The following is a 20468-nucleotide window of genomic DNA, read 5'->3' on the forward strand; positions in this document are numbered from 1 at the left end:
TAAGTTGTGCAAATATTAATGAAAAATCATTTTTTTAAATATTTTCATTCCACTTAAAGTGCAGTAAGTATGGCTTTCTCATGACTCTACTTTACAAGCCCAAACTTTCTGGTAATACAATAATTATTTGAAGCACATATAATAACGAGAGAGCGTTTGGTACCTGCAGTTGTAACACTGCTGCTTCAATAGTACATAAACTCACAAATATTTTATTTTTATACCTTTTTTTCCTTTTCTTTTTTTTTCCCCCCGTCCCCTCCCCCTCCCCTCAATAATTCATTCGGTATATTCAATCAAAACTAGACACAAAGTAATGCAACATGCAATTTGAGTAGTTTAATATTGCTAATTTATATTTGGATACTACAGTTGCTTTATGTTTTTGTCTAAACTGTAACAGAGGATTAGCAAGAAGGATCAGACTTTGCTCCAAACAACATCTGAATCCAATTCAGACATCTTAAACCAACACCAAAGAATGCAAACAATATTTTCATACCAAAGGAAGATCTACCACAACAGCCGAAAGGGACCACAAAAATATCGCAAGCTCCCATTCTCATGCATTCACAGAGGTACACATAAGGAATAATTGTCAAAATTTTCACATACATGCCCTAATAAATAATCCAGTAACAGTGATTTTTGTTAAGAGTTTTTAATTCAATCTATTACATTACATTTAAGTATAACCCTTTATTCTGTTTATGGTTTCTGCACATTATTCGTACCTGCCAGAATTTTCTGTGTAAACAGGTTCTCAGTATCTTACAAGCACCCATTAATCTAAAGTACAACATTTTTCTTGTGGAGTATTCCATGAGAATTTACTGTACAAGCTTTTAACACATACATATTGATAAAACAAACCTGGCACAAATAGGTCAGGTCTTCTTTGAACATTCTCTTTTAATAGAAACACTGTGACTCAATACAGATACCAACACATTAACACGTCTTCTAGGTTGCACCATTTTAAGAGAATCCCTAACTCTACAAAATCCTTCAATTAACTTCTCATCATCAGGGTTCACATTTGTGTAGAATTTTTTAAAGAAGAAATTATCTGGCATTATCTGTAGAAATTATTTATTTCACAACTGAAATTTCATCCTTTGGACCATTTTGAAGTGGCGTTGAAAAGATTTTGTTTCAGCACATTTTAAAGTCTGACATGCACAGTGGCACAACCTTCTGCAATACCACTTAAAAATGGCCGAAAGGCCAATATTGCAATTGTGGAATAAATAATTTATACAGTCAATGGCAAATATGATGTCCTTTAAGAAAAGCTCTACTGGTTTACCCCTGGTGCATCACTGACACTATACAAAAGAATTCCATCTACTTATTACATCACTTTGTGTTACTTGTACATAAAGTGAACTTTTAGTCTCCATACCAAGCACTAAGCTTCCACAATTTCCATTGAACATTATTGTATTATTATCATCTACAAAGAATCTTTAAGAGGTGCTTACACTGACGACTAAATGGTCAATGCATATCATGACCAAGTTCTTCTTCTTCTTCCTCTTCCTTGCCTTACCCCATGTCTCCATAGGTATTTCAGATTTAGATTTGGCAATTTTTAGTGGTAATGGGTCTCTTGGACGTTCTACTACTATACACACACACAGGGATGGAATTTGTGCACCCCATCTGTCTACAGCAAGCATTGTATAGAATTGAGAGAACATTTTCTAAATGTCTGTGAAATGTGTAACTGAGGTGGGAGGTGTGTAACAGCCCAGAAGCCACCTAGTCAGCTGTGGGAAAGCAATTAAAAACCATATACGGCCTGGCCGGCACAATTGGCTCTCGCCATTAATCTGCCAGGCTGATTAGATCCCGGTTTGTTGCGTCTCCCAGTGTCCCAGACATGGGTGCTTTAACACACTCTGCTATCCAGGCAGGTCTACATCATGAATAAGTTATGGTACATTATTTATTTTTCAGTTATTAAAATGGTGACAAGCCATCAGAAGTGAGAAACTGCCCTAGAGCTGCATCACATATATTCTGAAGTAACCTGTACGAGCCACTATTAGATGATAATTTAATTAACACAATGAAACACTGTACCAAATTAGCATATTTTAAGGAAATATAAAAATACCTCTCATGAACTCACCTATCAGTTTGAGCACTGGAAGCTGAATGAGGAAACTGATTACTTCCTGAAAAAAAGTAATAATAATAAACATGTCTGTCAATTATGATGAACATAAAATATACTGCTTCTGTTGGGCCTGAACATTATGGGCTGTTAGGATTGAATAAATGGCTTTGACTCACTTATAGGAGAATATACCACTCAGACACCATTTAGTAAGAGAGGTACAATCAAAAAGAATACAGATTAACTGACATTTGTAGTGACTACTCTGCACAAATGACTACTAAACAAAAAAGTTAACTACAATACTATGACAGAAGAAAATAACTCACAATCCATAAAATGATTAAACACTACAAAAGTCTAAGGGCTTAATGGTACTAAAATGCATTTGTTATTAAAGTTTCAAGAATCAGTATTAAGTGAAGAATTTAGGAATATACTACAGCCCCATATGCATCACACTGTACAGATACTTTTAACCAGCCATTCTTCCTGTTCCTCATAAGTGAATGGAATAGGAAGAAATCCTAACATTTGTTACTATGGTGAGTACTCTTCGCCACAGACATTCTAGTGACCTGTACATTATTATATGGGGTGAACATTAATAAAACCAACAAACTGCATGGATGGTTTCCTGGATGGAAACACAGGAAAGAAGGTCCTGTGAACATGTGTCCGGCAATGCATCATTGCCATGGGAGATGACTCTGACAAACAAAAGTTCCTCTCACCACGTGCCATGGGTTCCTTGTGTGTTGCAGGCTGTGTGATTGATGCAGCGTGCTGTAAGCAGCTGATATTCATGCAGGAACAAGCCACGATGCTGTTTGTGTGCAGCCAAGCAAATGAAAATGCTCCAGAGACAGCATGGCTGTACCAAAACAAGTACCCTAACAGGCACCACCCATATCACATAGCATTTCAAGCCTTATTTGGGCAGTTGTGTGGCTTTGGGTCCTTTTGGACAGATGAATGCACAAGGAAGTGGCAGACTGTGCACACACTAGATTTGGAGAACAACATTCTACAGGATATTGAGATGAATGCTACTACAAGCTCCAGGAAAGTGGCCCACCAACATGGCATAAGCCAAAGTCTGATTAACTGTATTCTGCATGACAACCACTACTACCCCTATCACCTGCAACAAGTGCAAGGATGATCAGCAACAGATTTCCCTCAATGGGAAGGATTTTTTTAATGTTTTTTTGCACCAGACCATCACAATTATGTGACTTCTGTCATTAGCCCTCTTCACTTTCAAAGCAGTCTTTGACAGAACTGGCATCATCAGTCTGCATAATCATCATCTGTGGGCTACAGACTCAACACGTGGTCAGAGGAACTTTCATTCATCAACACCTTCTACCATGGTAAGAATACATTTGCACAAACATGTTCACAGGATCTTTCTTCCATTCAGGAATCCATCTCTGCAGTTTGACAGTTTTATTAATGTTCACCCTGTATATAGTGATCATCCAGAACTTTATCACCACTAATCTACTATCAATATAAACCCGTCCAGGGGACAACAGTATCACCTGGAAAGGTATGACTGTTAGTCAGACACACGCACGGTGCATGTAGTATCAGTGAGCGTGCCGTCTGTGTGTAGAACGGGGAAAGCGCGTGATCTATCTGAGTTTGACTAAGGACAGATTGTGATGGCCTGGAGCATTTTAGTAATTGCATGAATTTTCAGGTTTTCAAGAAGTGCTGTGGTGAGTGTCTTCAACACATTGCAAAACCAACATGAAACCACGTCCAGGCATCATGGGGTTGGGCAACCACCCCACATTACAGATGTTGGATGTTGTAGGTTGCGCACACTGGTAAAACAGGAAAGGTGGTGAACAGCGGGTGAACTAACATCATACTTTAATGCTGGAGAGAGTAAAAGTCTGTCTGACCACACAGTGCACCGAGCACTCCCAACAATGGGCCTCCATAGCCAATGAACCATGCATATGCCAATGTTAACACAATTTCATCAGCAACTATGACCACAATGGACACATGACCATCAGCAATGGGCACTGGCGCAGAGCTTTGCATGGTCTGATGAATTCTGATTCTATCTTCACCATGTTGATGGGAGGGCGCGAATCAGTCATCTTCCATTGACACGTGTACTGCGGGACAGAGACAAACTGGCGGTGCCTCCATTATGCTCTGGGGAACATTCATGTGGGCACGCATTAGTCTTGCGCATAATAGTTTGCGACTGGGAACGTTCAGTTTAGTTTGCGGTTCCGTCACGAACTAGGTCACTCTTTCAGTTCGTTAGCTCCAGTCTCGATTTCCAGAAAGACAGTTCGCTCGCTTTGATACTGCTACGGCACACATTCTTTTATTCATTATGCTAGTCTTTTAAATAATGACCAGTGTTGCCAATGCCTGTATTATTACAGTTTTATGTTGAGTAATTAGCCTTCAAGGGCAAATAAATCAGTTATTTACACAAATGAGTAAAATGGGGTAGTCAACTACTTTACTTTACATACAGTGCATTTGTAGTATTTTAATTTTCAAATATATTTATTTATGTACTTATTAGTTCATTGTAGGAATATTACTTACAGAATATGCTAAATGCATTTTTTGTGAACAAAAATAGACTTTCATAAATAACCGACTTTTTTAAAGTTTTGGAAATATCCAACAAAAAATATTTCTGCTTTAGGTACAGGTTAAGTACTACACTCCTGGAAATTGAAATAAGAACACCGTGAATTCATTGTCCCGGGAAGGGGAAACTTTATTGACACATTCCTGGGGTCAGATACATCACATGATCACACTGACAGAACCACAGGCACATAGACACAGGCAACAGAGCATGCACAATGTCGGCACTAGTACAGTGTATAGCCACCTTTCGCAGCAATGCAGGCTGCTATTCTCCCATGGAGACGATCGTAGAGATGCTGGATGTAGTCCTGTGGAACGGCTTGCCATGCCATTTCCACCTGGCAACTCAGTTGGACCAGCATTCGTGCTGGACGTGCAGACCACGTGAGACGATGCTTCATCCAGTCCCAAACATGCTCAATGGGGGACAAATCCGGAGATCTTGCTGGCCAGGGTAGTTGACTTACACCTTCTAGAGCACGTTGAGTGGCACGGGATACATGCGGACGTGCATTGTCCTGTTGGAACAGCAAGTTCCCTTGCTGGTCTAGGAATGGTAGAACGATGGGTTCGATGACAGTTTGGATGTACCGTGCACTATTCAGTGTCCCCTCGACGATCACCAGAGGTGTACGGCCAGTGTAGGAGATCGCTCCCCACACCATGATGCCGGGTGTTGGCCCTGTGTGCCTCGGTCGTATGCAGTCCTGATTGTGACGCTCACCTGCACGGCGCCAAACACGCATACGACCATCACTGGCACCAAGGCTGAAGCGACTCTCATCGCTGAAGATGACACGTCTCCATTCGTCCCTCCATTCACGCCTGTCACGACACCACTGGAGGCGGGCTGCACAATGTTGGGGCGTGAGCGGAAGACGGCCTAACGGTGTGCGGGACCGTAGCCCAGCTTCATGGATACGGTTGCGAATGGTCCTCGCCGATACCCCAGGAGCAACAGTGTCCCTAATTTGCTGGGAAGTGGCGGTGCGGTCCCCTACGGCACTGCGTAGGATCCTACGGTCTTGGCGTGCATCCGGTGCGTCGCTGCGGTCCGGTCCCAGGTCGACGGGCACATGCACCTTCCGCCGACCACTGGCGACAACATCGATGTACTGTGGAGACCTCATGCCCCACGTGTTGAGCAATTTGGCGGTACGTCCACCCGGCCTCCCGCATGCCGACTATCGCCCTCGCTCAAAGTCCGTCAACTGCACATACGGTTCACGTCCACGCTGTCGCGGCATGCTACCAGTGTTAAAGACTGCGATGGAGCTCCGTATGCCATAGCAAACTGGCTGACACTGACGGCGGCGGTGCACAAATGCTGCGCAGCTAGCGCCATTCTTCTGTAGCACCACATTTCAAAAGCTTCTATTCTCTTCTTGTCCAAACTATTTATTGTCCATGTTTCACTTCCATACATGGCTCCACTCCACACAAATACTTTCAGAAACGTCTTCCTGACGCTTAAATCTATGCTCGATGTTAACACATTTCTCTTCTTCAGAAACGCTTTGCTTGCCATTGCCAGTCTACATTTTATATCCTCTCTACTTCGACCATCATCAGTTATTTTGCTCCCCAAATAGCAAATCTCCTTTACTACTTTAAGTGTCTCATTTCCTAATCTAATCCCCTCAGCATCACCCGTCTCAATTCGAATACAATCCATTATCCTCGTTTAGCTTTTGTTGATGTTCATCTTATATCCTCCTATAAAGACACTGTCCATTCCATTCAACTGCTCTTCCAAGTCCTTTGCTGTCTCTGAGAGAATTACAATGTCATCGGCGAACCTCAAAGTTTTTATTTCTTCTCCCTGGATTTTAATACCTACTCCAAATTTTTCTTTTGTTTCCTTTACTGGTTGCTCAACGTACAGATTGAATAACATCAGGGACAGGCTACAACCCTGTCTCACTCCCTTCCCAACTACTGCTTCCCTTTCATGTCCCTCGACTCTTATAACTGCCATCAGCTTTCTGTACAAATTGTAAATAGCCTTTCGCTCCCTGTATTTTACCCCTGCCACCTTCAGAATTTGAAAGAGTGTATTCCAGTAAACACTGTCAAAAGCTTTCTCTAAGTCTACAAATGCTAGAAATATAGGTTTGCCTTTCCTTAATCTTTCTTCTAAGACAAGTCCTAGGGTCAGTATTGCCTCACATGTTCCAGTATTTCTACGGAATCCAAACTGATCTTCTCCCAGGTCAGCTTCTACCAGTTTTTCCATTTGTCTGTAAAGAATTCGTGTTTGTATTTTGCAGCCGTGGTTATTAAACTGATAGTTTGGTAATTTTCATATCTGTCAACACCTGCTTTCTTTGGGATTGGAATTATTATATTCTTCTTGAAGTCTGAGGGCATTTCGCGTGTCTCATACATCTTGCTCACCATTTGGTAGAGTTTGTCAGGGCTGGCTCTCCCAAGGCTATCTGTAGTTCTAACGGAATGTAGTCCACTCCCGGGGCCTTGTTTCATCTTCGGTCTTTCAGTGCTCTGTCGAACCCTTCAAGCAGTATCATATCTCCCATTTCATCTTCATCTGCATCCTCTTCCATTTCCATAATATTGGCCTCAAGTACATCGCCCTTGTATAGACCCTCTATATACTCCTTCCACCTTTCTGCTTTCCCTTCTTTGCTTAGAACTGGGTTTCCATCAAAGCTCTTGATATTCATGCAGGTGGTTCTCCTTTCTCCAAAGGTCTCTTTAATTTTCCTGTAGGCAGTATCTATCTTACCCCTAGTGATATAAGCCTTACATTTGTCCTCTAGCCATCCCCACTTAGCCGTTTTGCACTTCCTGTCTATATCATTTTTGTATTCCTTTTTGCCTGCTTCATTTACTGCATTTTTATATTTTGTCCTTTCATCAATTAAATTCAATATTTTTTCTGTTACCCAAGGATTTCTACAAGCCCTTGTCTTTTTACCTATTTGATCCTCTGCTGCCACCACTATTTCATTCCTCAAAGCTACACATTCTTCTTCTACTGTATTTCTTTTTCCCCCATTCCTGTCAATTGTTCCCTGATGCTCTCCCTGAAACTCTGTACAACCTCTGGTTTAGTCAGTTTATCAAGGTCCCATCTCCTTAAATTCCCACCTTTTTGCAGTTTCTTCAATTTTAATCTACAGTTCATAACCAAAAGATTGTGGTCAGAGTCCACATCTGTCCCTGGAAATGTCTTACAATTTAAAACCTGGTTCCTAAATCTCTGTCTTAACATTATATAATCTATCTGATACATTTTAGTATCTCCAGGGTTCTTCCATGTATAGAACCTTCTTTCATGATTCTTAAACCAAGTGTTAGCTATGATTAAATTATTCAGTAGTTAACCTTTCCTCCAAACCTCTCTCCCAATCCGAAACCTCTGTCCTATCCAAAGGCCTCACCTTCAGCCCTACTCCCAGATTCAACCAAACAGCTCTCGTCAAAGATTTACTGTCCTACACTTGTACTCTCTGCTGGAAATATCACTTTGCCACGAAGAAAAATAATCTTAATACTACTCCTAATGATCCAACTCCCCATGACACTATCCAAATTGAACCCTGCCTGGAACAGTTCCATCCTGTGTCTCAGCGGGACCCACCTCCTCTTCCTCAAAATCACCCTATCCAAACCTTCCAGGAATTTCTCACTTCCAGCCTTGCCTCTCAATCCTTCTTAAAAAAAAAACTTTAATCCTCCTCCCAACATCACTACGGCTGAAGCCCAGGCTATCCGTGATCTGAAGGCTGACCGATCCATCGTCATTATTCCGGCTGACAAGGGTTCCACGACCGTGGTACTTTATCATTGGGAGTATGTGGCTCAGGGACTGCATCAGCTTTCAGACAACACTACATACAAAGTTTGCCAAGGTAATCCCATTCCTGTTGTCCAGGCGGAGCTTCAAGGAATCCTCAGAACCGTAGGCCCCCTACCACCTTTCAACTGACTCCATCAACCTCCTGACCCTACCAACACCAAGCACCCCTACCTTCTACCTACTTCCTAAAATTCACAAACCCAATCATCCCGGCTCCCCCACTGTAGCTGGTTACCAAGCCCCCACAGAACATATCTCTGCCTACGTAGATCAACACCTTCAACCCATTACATGCAGTCTCCCATCCTTCAACAAAGACACCAATCATTTTCTCGAACATCTGGAATCCTTACCCAGTCTGTTACCCCCGGAAACCATCCTTGTAACCATTGGTGCCACTTCCCTATACACAAATATCCCGCACATCCAGGGCCTCGCTGCAATGGAGCACTTCCTTTCAACCTACCTAAAACCTCTTTCCTCATCCTGACGCTCAACTTCTTCACTTTCGAAGGCAAGATATACCAACAATTAAAGGGAACAGCCATGAGTACCAGGATGGCCCCCTCGTGCGCCATGCTATTTACGGGTCGCTTAGAGGAAGCCTTCTTGGTTACCCACACCTGCCAACCCAAAGTTTGATACAGATTTATTGATGACATCTTCATAATCTGGACTCACAGTGAAGAAGAACTCCAGAATTTCCCCTCCAACCTCAACTCCTTTGGTTCCATCAGATTCACCTGGTCCTGCTCCAAATCCCATGCCACTTTCCTTGACGTTGATCTCCATCTGTCCAATGGCCAGCTTCACACATCCGTCCACATCAAACCCACCATCAAGCACCATCAAGCATCAAAGGCAGAGCCACGTGTGAAAGCACTCACGTGATTTACCAACTGACCTGCCTACGCTGTGAAGCCTGAAGGACAGGTGTACACTCGCGCACACACACACACACATATTCATCCGCACATACACCCTTTTTTTCCCCTAAGGGAAGTCTTTCCGCTCCCGGGATTGGAATGACTCCTTACCCTCTCCCTGAAAACCCACATCCTTTCATTTTTCCCTCTCCCTCCCTCTTTCCTGACGAAGCAACTGCCAGTTGCGAAAGCTCGTAATTCTGTGTGTGTGTTTGTGTGTTTTGTTCATGTGCCTGTCTGCCGGCGCTTTCCCGCTTGGTAAGTCTTGGAATCTTTGTTTTTAATATATATATATATATATATATATATATATATATATATATATATATATATATATATATATATATTCCACATGGGAAAAACTGCGTAGCCACTCACGGCCCATCTCATTAATTTCCCACCTTTTTGTAAATTCTTCAGTTTTTATCTAAACTTCATAACAAATTAATTATGGCCAGAGTCTACATCTGCCACTGGAAAGTCCTACAGTATAAAATCTGGTTCCAAAATCTCAGTCTTACCATTACATAATCAGTCTGAAATCTTCCAGGGTCTCATCATTGTGCATCATTTTAGGATGTCTTATCAACCTTATATGTGTAGCTTTTATAGTAGCTGAGTAGCTGAGGGGAGTCATTACTTTGTGTGGAACAAAGATGTCCCCCAGATAGTATAAAGGTGATACACCAGGTTTCTTCCAAGTATACAATCTTCTTTCATAATTTTAAAGACTTGCTTGTAAAGACTTTGTCAAAGGAGGCCCGCAGCTTAAGAATTAGCTATCATTTCATTGTTGGTTTCAATTTCTAAGCTCTTGTGCACTATTTCCCCCCCTCTTTCCCTTTTTACAATTTTCCACATTGCATCACTGTGCATCGTTTTAGGGTGTCTTATCAGCCTTACATGTGTAGGTTTTATAGTAGCTGAGTAGCTGAGGGGAGTCATTACTTTGAGTGGAACAAAGATGTCCCCCAGACACTATGGAGATGATATACCAAACATATTATACAGCAATTATGTAGTCCGTTATTTGATTTCAAGTAATCACCATAATGAAGACTAGGAAGATGTGTGTGATGAAGATGTAGGGCAAGAGACCAAGAGGAATGCTTACAGACAAATCACTAAAATAAGTAGAAGGAAGTATTAGCATCAGAGGATGAGACTGGACCTATGAAGAAGACTGACTTTCACTGCTTGTAGCTGTCTATGAACCAATTTCACATGCTCTAATCAACTGTAGATGTAATCTACAGAGAGGTAGAGGTAAGACTGGAGAAGATGGAGGGGCTTGTATTCCAAGTACAAGTTGCTAGTGGCAGGACACTGTACAAGATGAAGGTGAAGATGATTATGATGATGATGATGATGATGATGATGAAACCAATGGGAATAACAGAGTTAAATATCTTACTCTTCTAAGTATTCACAAGTTTTCTGTGTTCAGTGTTGTTGGATATTGTAAAGTAGTGAAACAATTTATCTTTGTTGTTACTGAGAAAAACTTTATAATAGCAGTTCTTTATATTATCCCCATATCTTCTGACAGGCCCTGCCTTTATGCAGGAGTACATATAACTGCATTTCTTTACAGAGATATGCTACAACAAACGAAGTAACCTTGTATATCTTTATCAAACCCATTGGACAAATGGTAACTTGTCCTTGATTTAGTGCAGGCTAGTACTCACTCATAACATCTGTCTAGGTGAAAATCAGGGTTAACCTATGAAGAGGACTGATTTTCACTGCTTGCAGCTGTGCTTGAACCAACTGTAGATGTAATCTACTGCAATACTCGCAAAGTGGAACAAACATTACTACTTTTTTGGCAACAGAGCACACTCATCTACATCTACATCACTACTCTGCAATTCATACTTAAGAGCCTGGAAGTGGGTTCATCGGATAATTTTTACACTATTTCTCTTCCATTCCACTCCTGACAATGCACAGGAAAAAAGAACACTTAAATCTTTCCATGCTAGCTGTGATTTCTCTTATTTTATCACAACTTTTTTTTTTTCGCCCTTTGTAGAAAATACTTTTTCATTCAAAAGAGAAAGTTGGAGATTGAAATTTCATGAAATAATCTTGTCACAACAAAAAAACTCTTTTGTTTTAATGATTAGCTCCCAAACTTGTGTACCATATCCATGACACACTCTCCCCTATTTTTCAATAATGCAAAACAAGCTGCCCTACTTTGAACTTTTTTGATCTCCTCCATCACTCCTATCTGATGAGGATCCCTTACCATGTGGTAATACACTAATCTCTCACTAATATGGCCCTCAGTAGTTGCCCCTCAGTAATCCGGCACGCTTCTGGCTTCTAGTCATTCAACCTGAAATGGCGCCTACAATAATGAAATTTTGTCTGCAACAATGTTGTTATTTAATTATAATGTTCAACGTTCTTGTACACGTAGAAATTGCGGCTTTCCTTAGGGATCATTATCGTGGTTTTTAAAGGGAAACATATTATACTAAACCTCAAGCATAAACTCGAAATTAGATATAAATTGAACTCAGGTTCTTCACAGAACCATTGTTGCTGGCAACAGTGTTGGATGAGCAACTATTTATGACCAAACTTCAGCAGAAAAGAGGTAATCATACACTCACAGGAAAGTTACAGTGAATCTGATGAAGAGAAGGACATAGGAGGAGAAAACATAAGGATATCGCAAACTGCTAGTGCTGAAGCTGGGAACATCTTCCTGGAGTACATTATGCAACAATCAGAAACATGGCAAGACCTATGAAAAGCTTGTAAAGCCGTTGTATGATAAAGCATACTACCGTCATGTATCATCATGGTGGCAACCAAAACTTTGGGACATGTTTCATAGTGAATGTCAAGTGATACTAATATGCGTGTACAGACTCAAGAACTAAGTTTTCTGTAAAACTGATTGTATCTTTCGATTTGATAAAGTACAATCCCTATGTGTTTGTACTAATTTTTAAACACACTCAACAATCCAGCACTTCTGCTAATCCAGCACCCATACATATGAGGAATGACCAGTTCAGCGAGAGTCTAGTGTATTCTAGCAGAAGACAGATAAGTGTAATGTATGCAGTCTCTTTAGTGGGTTCGTTATATCTTCTAAAAGTTCTGCAAATAAAACACAGTCTTTGGTTCACCTCCTGCACAACATTATATATGTGATCATCCCCATTTAAGTTGGTCGTAACGGATATTCCTTGATGAATTAACAGCCTTTAGATTAGTAACATAAATCATTACTATAGATTATGAACAGCGGAGGGCACATAACACTTCCCTGAGGAATGCCAGACATTGTCCTGTGTCTGAGCTGCACCCTTTGAGAGCGAAGCCTTCGTTTTTTCTTGAGGCCCTCCAACCTAAAAAATTGCCCAGTCTACTCCACACAACCCCTACTAGCCATGTAGCTGCTTCCTGGATGTGATGGACCCCTAACCTGTTAAGTGGAACCTGATACCCACCACCTTAGGGCACAAGTCAAGAAATCTGCAATCTACTTGGTCACATAACTGTCTGAGTCTCTGATTCAGACCCTCCACTCAGCTCTGTACCAAAGGTCTGTAATTGGTACTGTTGACAATACTACAGATAGTACGCTCTGCCTTCATCTTGCAAGCAAGACTGGCCATCTGTACCACTTCCGATAACCACTGGAAACCAGAAAGAATCTCTTCCAATAGAAAGTGGCACACATCATAAGTAACGCCATGAGCCACCACCTGCAGCTGGCTGCACTCTGTGCTCTTCATGGCATCCAAAAGCACCTATTCCACATCAGGGATGACTTTCCAGACAGAGTACACAGTACACTTTTTCCCTTTCTTGGCATCCATATCCCTAAGGAGCCTCATTATGTGCCTAATACTGGACTCCCATAAAGACTGCTTTAGATGACTGGTTAGCCCTTTTCAAATGTGACATCAAACAAACCATGGATGGAAGGCAACATGCAGGTTTCATATTTCTAGATTTCTGGAAAGCATTTGACTCTGTGCACCCCCCCCCCCCCCCCCCCCCCCACCACCACCACCACCACTGACGAAGATCTGAAATACGGTTTAGGTGAGTGGGTAGAAAACAATAGAACAAGACACGTGGTCTTTGACAGCAAGTTTTCATTAGAGACAAGGGTATCGTCAGGAACCCTCAGGGAAGTTCGATGGGGCCACTCTTATTCTCTGTACACATAAATGATCTGATGAACAGGGTGAGCTGTAATTTACAGCTGTTTGCTGATGATGCTATGATGTACGGGAAGGTGTCATCACTGAGTGACTGTAGGAATATAGGAATATTCAAGATGACTTAGACAAAATTTCTAGTTGGTGTGATACATGGCAGCTTGTTCTAAATGAAGAAAAATGTAAGTACTGCAGATGAATGGGAACAACAGTCCCGTAACATTCAAATACAGCATCTAATAGGGTGCAGCTTGAGACAGTCGATTCATAGGCATAATTATGGCATAACAATGCAAAGCAATGTGATGTGAAATGAGCACATCAGGTTGGTAGTAGGGACAGAGAATTCTCGACTTCTTTTTAATGGGAGAATTTTGGGGAAGTGTAGCTCATCCATAAAGGAGATGCCACACAGAAAGCTAGTGTGATCCATTCTTTGGCACCAGGATGGATTAAAGGAAGGCAATGCAGTAATTCGAGGCAGACTGCTAGATTTGTTACTAGTAGGTTAGATCAGCAAGCAAGTATTACAGAGATACTTCATGAACTCAAACAGGAATCCCTGGAGGAAAGTTGATGTTCTTTCTGCCTGGTATTATTGCACAACTTTAGAGAACTGGTATTTGAGGCCAACTGCAGAATGATTCTACTGCTGCCAACATACATTTCACATAAGAACCATGAAAATAAGATGCATGCAATTAGGGCTCATCTGGAGGCTTTTAGACAGTTTTTTTTCCCTCGTTCTATTTGTGAGTCGACCAGGAGAGGAAATGACAGGTAGTGGTATGTGCCATATTGCAGTCTGTGAGTAAGCACCTAGATGTAGATGTAGACTAGCAGCAACATTATCTTTTGATTTTGTTTCAACGAGGAATTTCTTAAGCAAATATATCAGTCCTCAGTTTAGTTTACACATTACACAATGAAATACAGAGAAGCACTTCCAATAACTGGCACTTACCTCATACCCCAAAATTAACACAGAATACACAGTAAATGAATTTACTGTCTTGACCATCAGCCAAAAACACCTGTCAGACGAAAACACTACCCTACTTTACATATTTTTCATTCCCTGATAGCCACTGGGATAACCTTGGGTGTCAAAGATATTATTGCCACTGAAGTATTTTCTCTGAAAGAATTAGCAACTTGAATATTATATCCAAATGAGAACTGAACATCTTGCAGTGGCCTCTTGATGGACTCTGCAATACTTTTATTTACTGAGCAAATAAAAAAGTGACTTCAAATGGACTGCAGTACACATTACCAAAATAAAAGAAACAAAATAATTTTTATATACACTCTGTATTCTTGCCTAAGACACATGTGAAGTTCTTTGTTATTGTGTAATTTTTATTATGATTTATTTACTCAACAAGTTTTGTGCAAGCCAAAGCTACTTGGTCATGGAATAACTCAGCACTAGTTTACAGAACACTACTAGAAAATTTAGTTATGATGAAAGAAGTAACAAATAAAACATGGAAAAATGAGAGCACAGGAATAAATAACACATTACAGAGTAAATTTTTCAAGTACTGTGAGGAACTACTGTACAGAATAGGAGTATGCCATGGGAAAACCTTTCAACTTGAATCTGAATACTGTATTTACCCAAGTATAAGACAACCATGAACATAAGATAATCTCCTCCTCCCCCTTTTTATGAGGTTCCTTGAGAACATTTTTATTTTCAACATAATCTGGCTAATCAAAATTGCAAACTGTTTTATTGATATAAAGTATCTGCCTAAAAAGGTCAACATTATAGCTATTCTAAACTTATACCATTTACTAACTGTGTACATTTTGATGATAAATGGAGAAATACAACAACAAAAAATAAATGTTTTACCTAATTTACTATTTTCACTTCCTTTTCTGCTCATTATCTCCGTGTTATTACCATTTTTAATTAAATGAAATGCCATGTGGCTAGAGTCTCTCATCTGGTAGACCTGTCACCTGGTGCAAGTCTTTTGATGTGATGACACTTCGGTGACGTGCACATGGAATTTTTAATAATAATCATCATCATCGGTCTCACTATATTCACTTGTAAGCCTACAGGCATTTCTTCCTTCCTAACACTTCTATCACAGTATGTCATTTTCTGAGTCATCCATACCATTGCATATGCAGCACTTTTTGAATCCTTCCATAATACATTCACTTGAGATTCTGCCCCAGGTGGTAAGGATCCACTGACCCAGCATGGATACTTAATGTTCTTTAATTTCCCCCTGGAGTGAGAGCATTGTCTCCTTGAAGAAGCAACTCACTGTAAAGCTGTCACAAGTGAATCATAAAAAGTTTATTCGCCTATTACTTGAAGTCGTGAGGTCATGCCACCCGGGGTTGTGACAAGGTCTGTGTTGTTCTTCACTATCAGAACCTTAACTTCCTGGGTGAGGTATCCCCTGAAAGAATCCAGCACAAACATTTTTCTTCTTTTAGACAAAGAGCCTGGTATTCTGTTCCTACCAACCTTCAACCAACCTAGAATCAGTGCATTTGTCATACAACACTTTTCTTCGCATCTAAAGATAGGCTCTGTGGGCAGTTTTCCTTTTGGTACTGTTTACCTGCAAAGAATCATGTACAGGAGGAGCTCCCTTCCATTCTGTTAGTGCACTCAGCATTACTGGTGACCTTTTCATTGGCAGAACTTCCTATAGGTACACTTTTAATGCTCTTCACATAAACCACATTTGACACCATATCAAATTAAACAGGCATCTGATCAGCACTGCCCAAATGCCCAAATGGACCAGCAAGTAGTCTTGCCATTTTCTATGATTGATTAGACTGAGGTGACAAAAGCCATGGAATACCTGCTAATATCATGGCAGACCACCTTGTTTTTCAAGCATAGTGCAGCAACTCAACTCTACAGGTCATTGGAAGTCCCCTGCAGAAATACTGAGCCATGCTGCCTCTATAGCCATGAATAACTGTGAAAGTATTTCTGGTGCAGGATCTTGTGCACAAACATCCTCTTGATTTTGTAGAATAAGCTGCAGTCGTGTGTGAGAGTTGAGTCTTGCATGTGTGTGTGTGTGTGTGTGTGTGTGTGTGTGTGTGTGTGTGTATGTGTGTGTGTGAGATATATATATATATATATATATATATATATATATATATATATATATGTCTGCTTGTGTCTGTGTATAAGCGGATGGATATATGTGTGTGTGTGTGTGTGTGTGTGTGCGCGCGAGTGTACACCTGTCCTTTTTTTCCCCTAAGGGAAGTCTTTCCGCTCCCGGGATTGGAATGACTCCTTACCCTCTCCCTTAAAACCCACATCCTTTCATTTTTCCCTCTCCTTCCCTCTTTCCTGACGAAGCAACTGCCAGTTGCGTAAGCTCGTAATTCTGTGTGTGTGTGTGTGTGTGTGTGTGTGTGTGTGTGTGTGTGTGTGTGTGTGTTTTGTTCATGTGCCTGTCTGCCGGTGCTTTCCCGCTTGGTAAGTCTTGGAACTTCCACATGGGAAAAATATATTAAAAACAAAGATTCCAAGACTTACCAAGCGGGAAAGCGCCGGCAGACAGGCACATGAACAAAACACACAAACACACACACAGAATTACGAGCTTTCGCAACTGGCAGTTGCTTCGTCAGGAAAGAGGGAAGGAGAGGGAAAAATGAAAGGATGTGGGTTTTAGGGAGAGGGTAAGGAGTCATTCCAATCCCGGGAGCGAAAAGACTTCCCTTAGGGGAAAAAAAGGACAGGTGTACACTCGCGCACACACACACACATATCCATCCGCACATACACAGACACAAGCAGACATATTTAAAGGCAAAGAGTAAGGGCAGAGATGTCAGTCGAGGCGGAAGTACAGAGGCAAAGAAGTTGTTGAAAGACAGGTGAGGTATGAGCGGCGGCAACTTGAAATTAGCGGAGGTTGAGGCCTGGCGGATATCGAGAAGAGAGGATATACTGAAGGGCGAGTTCCCATCTCCGGAGTTTGGATAGGTTGGTGTTGGTGGGAAGTATCCAGATAACTCGGACGGTGTAACACTGTGCCAAGATGTGCTGGCCGTGCATCAAGGCATGTTTAGCCACAGGGTGATCCTCATTACCAACAAACACTGTCTGCCTGTGTCCATTCATGCGAATGGACAGTTTGTTGCTGGTCATTCCCACATAGAAAGCATCACAGTGCAGGCAGGTCAGTTGGTAAATCATGTGGGTGCTTTCACATGTGGCTCTCCCTTTGATCGTGTACACCTTCCGGGTTACAGGACTGGAGTAGGTGGTGGTGGGAGGGTGTATAGGACAGGTTTTACACCGGGGGCGGTTGCAAGGGTAGGAGCCAGAGGGTAGGGGAGGTGGTTTGGGGATTTCATCGGGATGAACCAAGAGGTTACGAAGGTTAGGTGGACGGCGGAAAGACACTCTTGGTGGAGTGGGGAGGATTTCATGAAGGATGGATCTCATTTCGGGGCAGGATTTTAGGAAGTCGTATCCATGCTGGAGAGCCACATTCAAGGTCTGATCCAGTCCCGGGAAGTATTCTGTTACAAGTGGGGCACTTTTGGGGTTCTTCTGTGAGAGGTTCTGGGTTTGAGGGGATGAGGAAGTGGCTCTGGTTATCTGCTTCTGTACCAGGTTGGGAGGGTAGTTGCGGGATGCGAAAGCTGTTTTCAGGTTGTTGGTGTAATGGTCGAGGGATTCAGGACTGGAGCAGATTCGTTTGCCACGAAGGCCTAGGCTGTAGGGAAGGGACCGTTTGATATGGAATGGGTGGCAGCTGTCATAATGGAGGTACTGTTGCTTGTTGGTGGGTTTGATGTGGACGGATGTGTGCAGCTGGCCATTGGACAGATGGAGGTCAACGTCTAGGAAAGTGGCATGGGATTTGGAGTAGGACCAGGTGAATCTGATGGAACCAAAGGAGTTGAGGTTGGAGAGGAAATTCTGGAGTTGTTCTTCACTGTGAGTCCAGATCATGAAGATGTCATCAATAAATCTGTACCAAACTTTGGGTTGGCAGGCTTGGGTAACCAAGAAGGCTTCCTCTAAGCGACCCATAAATAGGTTGGCATACGAGGGGGCCATCCTGGTACCCATGGCTGTTCCCTTTAATTGTTGGTATGTCTGGCCTTCAAAAGTGAAGAAGTTGTGGGTCAGGATGAAGCTGGCTAAGGTGACGAGGAAAGAGGTTTTAGGTAGGGTGGCAGGTGATCGGCGTGAAAGGAAGTGCTCCATTGCAGCGAGGCCCAGGACGTGCGGGATATTTGTGTATAGGGAAGTGGCATCAATGGTTACCAGGATGGTTTCTGGGGGTAACAGACTGGGTACGGATTCCAGGCGTTCGAGAAAGTGGTTGGTGTCTTTGATGAAGGATGGGAGACTGCATGTAATGGGTTGAAGGTGTTGATCTACGTAGGCAGAGATACGTTCTGTGGGGGCTTGGTAACCAGCTACAACGGGGCGGCCAGGATGTTTGGGTTTGTGAATTTTAGGAAGTAGGTAGAAGGTAGGAGTGCGAGGTGACGGTGGGGTGAGGAGTTTGATGGAGTCAGGTGAAAGGTTTTGTAGGGGGCCTAAGGTTCTGAGGATTCCTTGAAGCTCCGCCTGGACATCAGGAATGGGATTACTTCGGCAAACTTTGTATGTAGATTTGTCTGAAAGCTGACGCAGTCCCTCAGCCACATACTCCCGACGATCAAGTACCACAGTCGTGGAGCCCTTGTCAGCCGGAAGAATGATGAAGGATCGGTCAGCTTTCAGATCACAGATAGCCTGGGATTCGGCTGTGGTGATGTTGGGAGTAGGATTAAGGTTTTTCAAGAAAGATTGAGAGGCAAGGCAGGAAGTGAGAAATTCCTGGAAGGTTTGGAGAGGGTGATTTTGAGGAGGAGGAGGTGGGTCCCGCTGTGATGGAGGACGGAACTGTTGCAGGCAGGGTTCAATTTGGATAGTGTCTTGGGGAGTTGGATCATTAGGAGTGGGATCAGGATTGTTTTTCTTCGTGGCAAAGTGATATTTCCAGCAGAGACTACGAGTGTAGGACAGTAAATCCTTGACAAGGGCAGTTTGGTTGAACCTGGGAGTGGGGCTGAAGGTGAGGCCTTTGGATAGGACAGAGGTTTCAGATTGGGAGAGGGGTTTGGAGGAAAGGTTAACTACTGAATTGGGGTGTTGTGGTTCCAGATTGTGTTGACTAGAATTTTGAGGTGTTGGGGGGAGTGGAGCTGGAAGTGGGAGATTGAGTAGATGGGAGAGACTGGGTCTGTGTGCAATGAGAGGAGGTTGAGGTTTGTTGGAAAGGTTGTGGAGGGTGAGTGAGTTGCCTTTCCGGAGGTGGGAAACCAGGAGATTGGATAGTTTTTTGAGGTGGAGGGTGGCATGTTGTTCTAATTTGCGGTTGGCCTGTAGGAGGATGCTATACTGTGCCTATCTGCGACTCAGCATCTCCACTAATGGTGCGTGGCAACTTTCCTTTTCATAGCGCTGTTACATTCCTTCCTGGATTTTCAATTGTTTGAAATGTTCAAATATGTGTGAAATTGTTAAATGTGTGTGAAATATTGTTGACATGTGCATTTGTGGGCAAAGCAATGGGTAAAAAGCTTATCCTAAACCCCTGGATGACTTATATTAGTTATAATCTGGAAAGTAATACGGGAAGGGGTAACAATGACCAGCCACGAACTTGCATGAGCATAATATGGAAAGACTAGGGGGGGGGGGGGGGGGAGGAGATGGAGAGACAGTGAGGGGGAAAGAAGAGGTAGGC

The 20468-nt window shown here is 42.3% G+C and overlaps 1 protein-coding gene across 7 annotated transcripts in view; it reads right to left on the reverse strand.

The window, feature by feature from the left end:
• Window positions 1-20468, reverse strand: part of LOC126278000 (uncharacterized) — a 269064-nt gene that overhangs the window by 56176 nt on the left and 192420 nt on the right. For all 7 annotated transcript variants that reach the window (XM_049977688.1, XM_049977683.1, XM_049977689.1 and 4 more), the window contains one exon: window positions 2138-2183. In XM_049977688.1, coding sequence (XP_049833645.1) covers window positions 2138-2183 — 46 coding nt within the window. The remainder of the gene's footprint in view (window positions 1-2137; window positions 2184-20468) is intronic.

The sequence above is a fragment of the Schistocerca gregaria genome, chromosome 6 (genome assembly GCF_023897955.1).
Source record: "Schistocerca gregaria isolate iqSchGreg1 chromosome 6, iqSchGreg1.2, whole genome shotgun sequence".
NCBI lineage: Eukaryota > Metazoa > Arthropoda > Insecta > Orthoptera > Acrididae > Schistocerca > Schistocerca gregaria.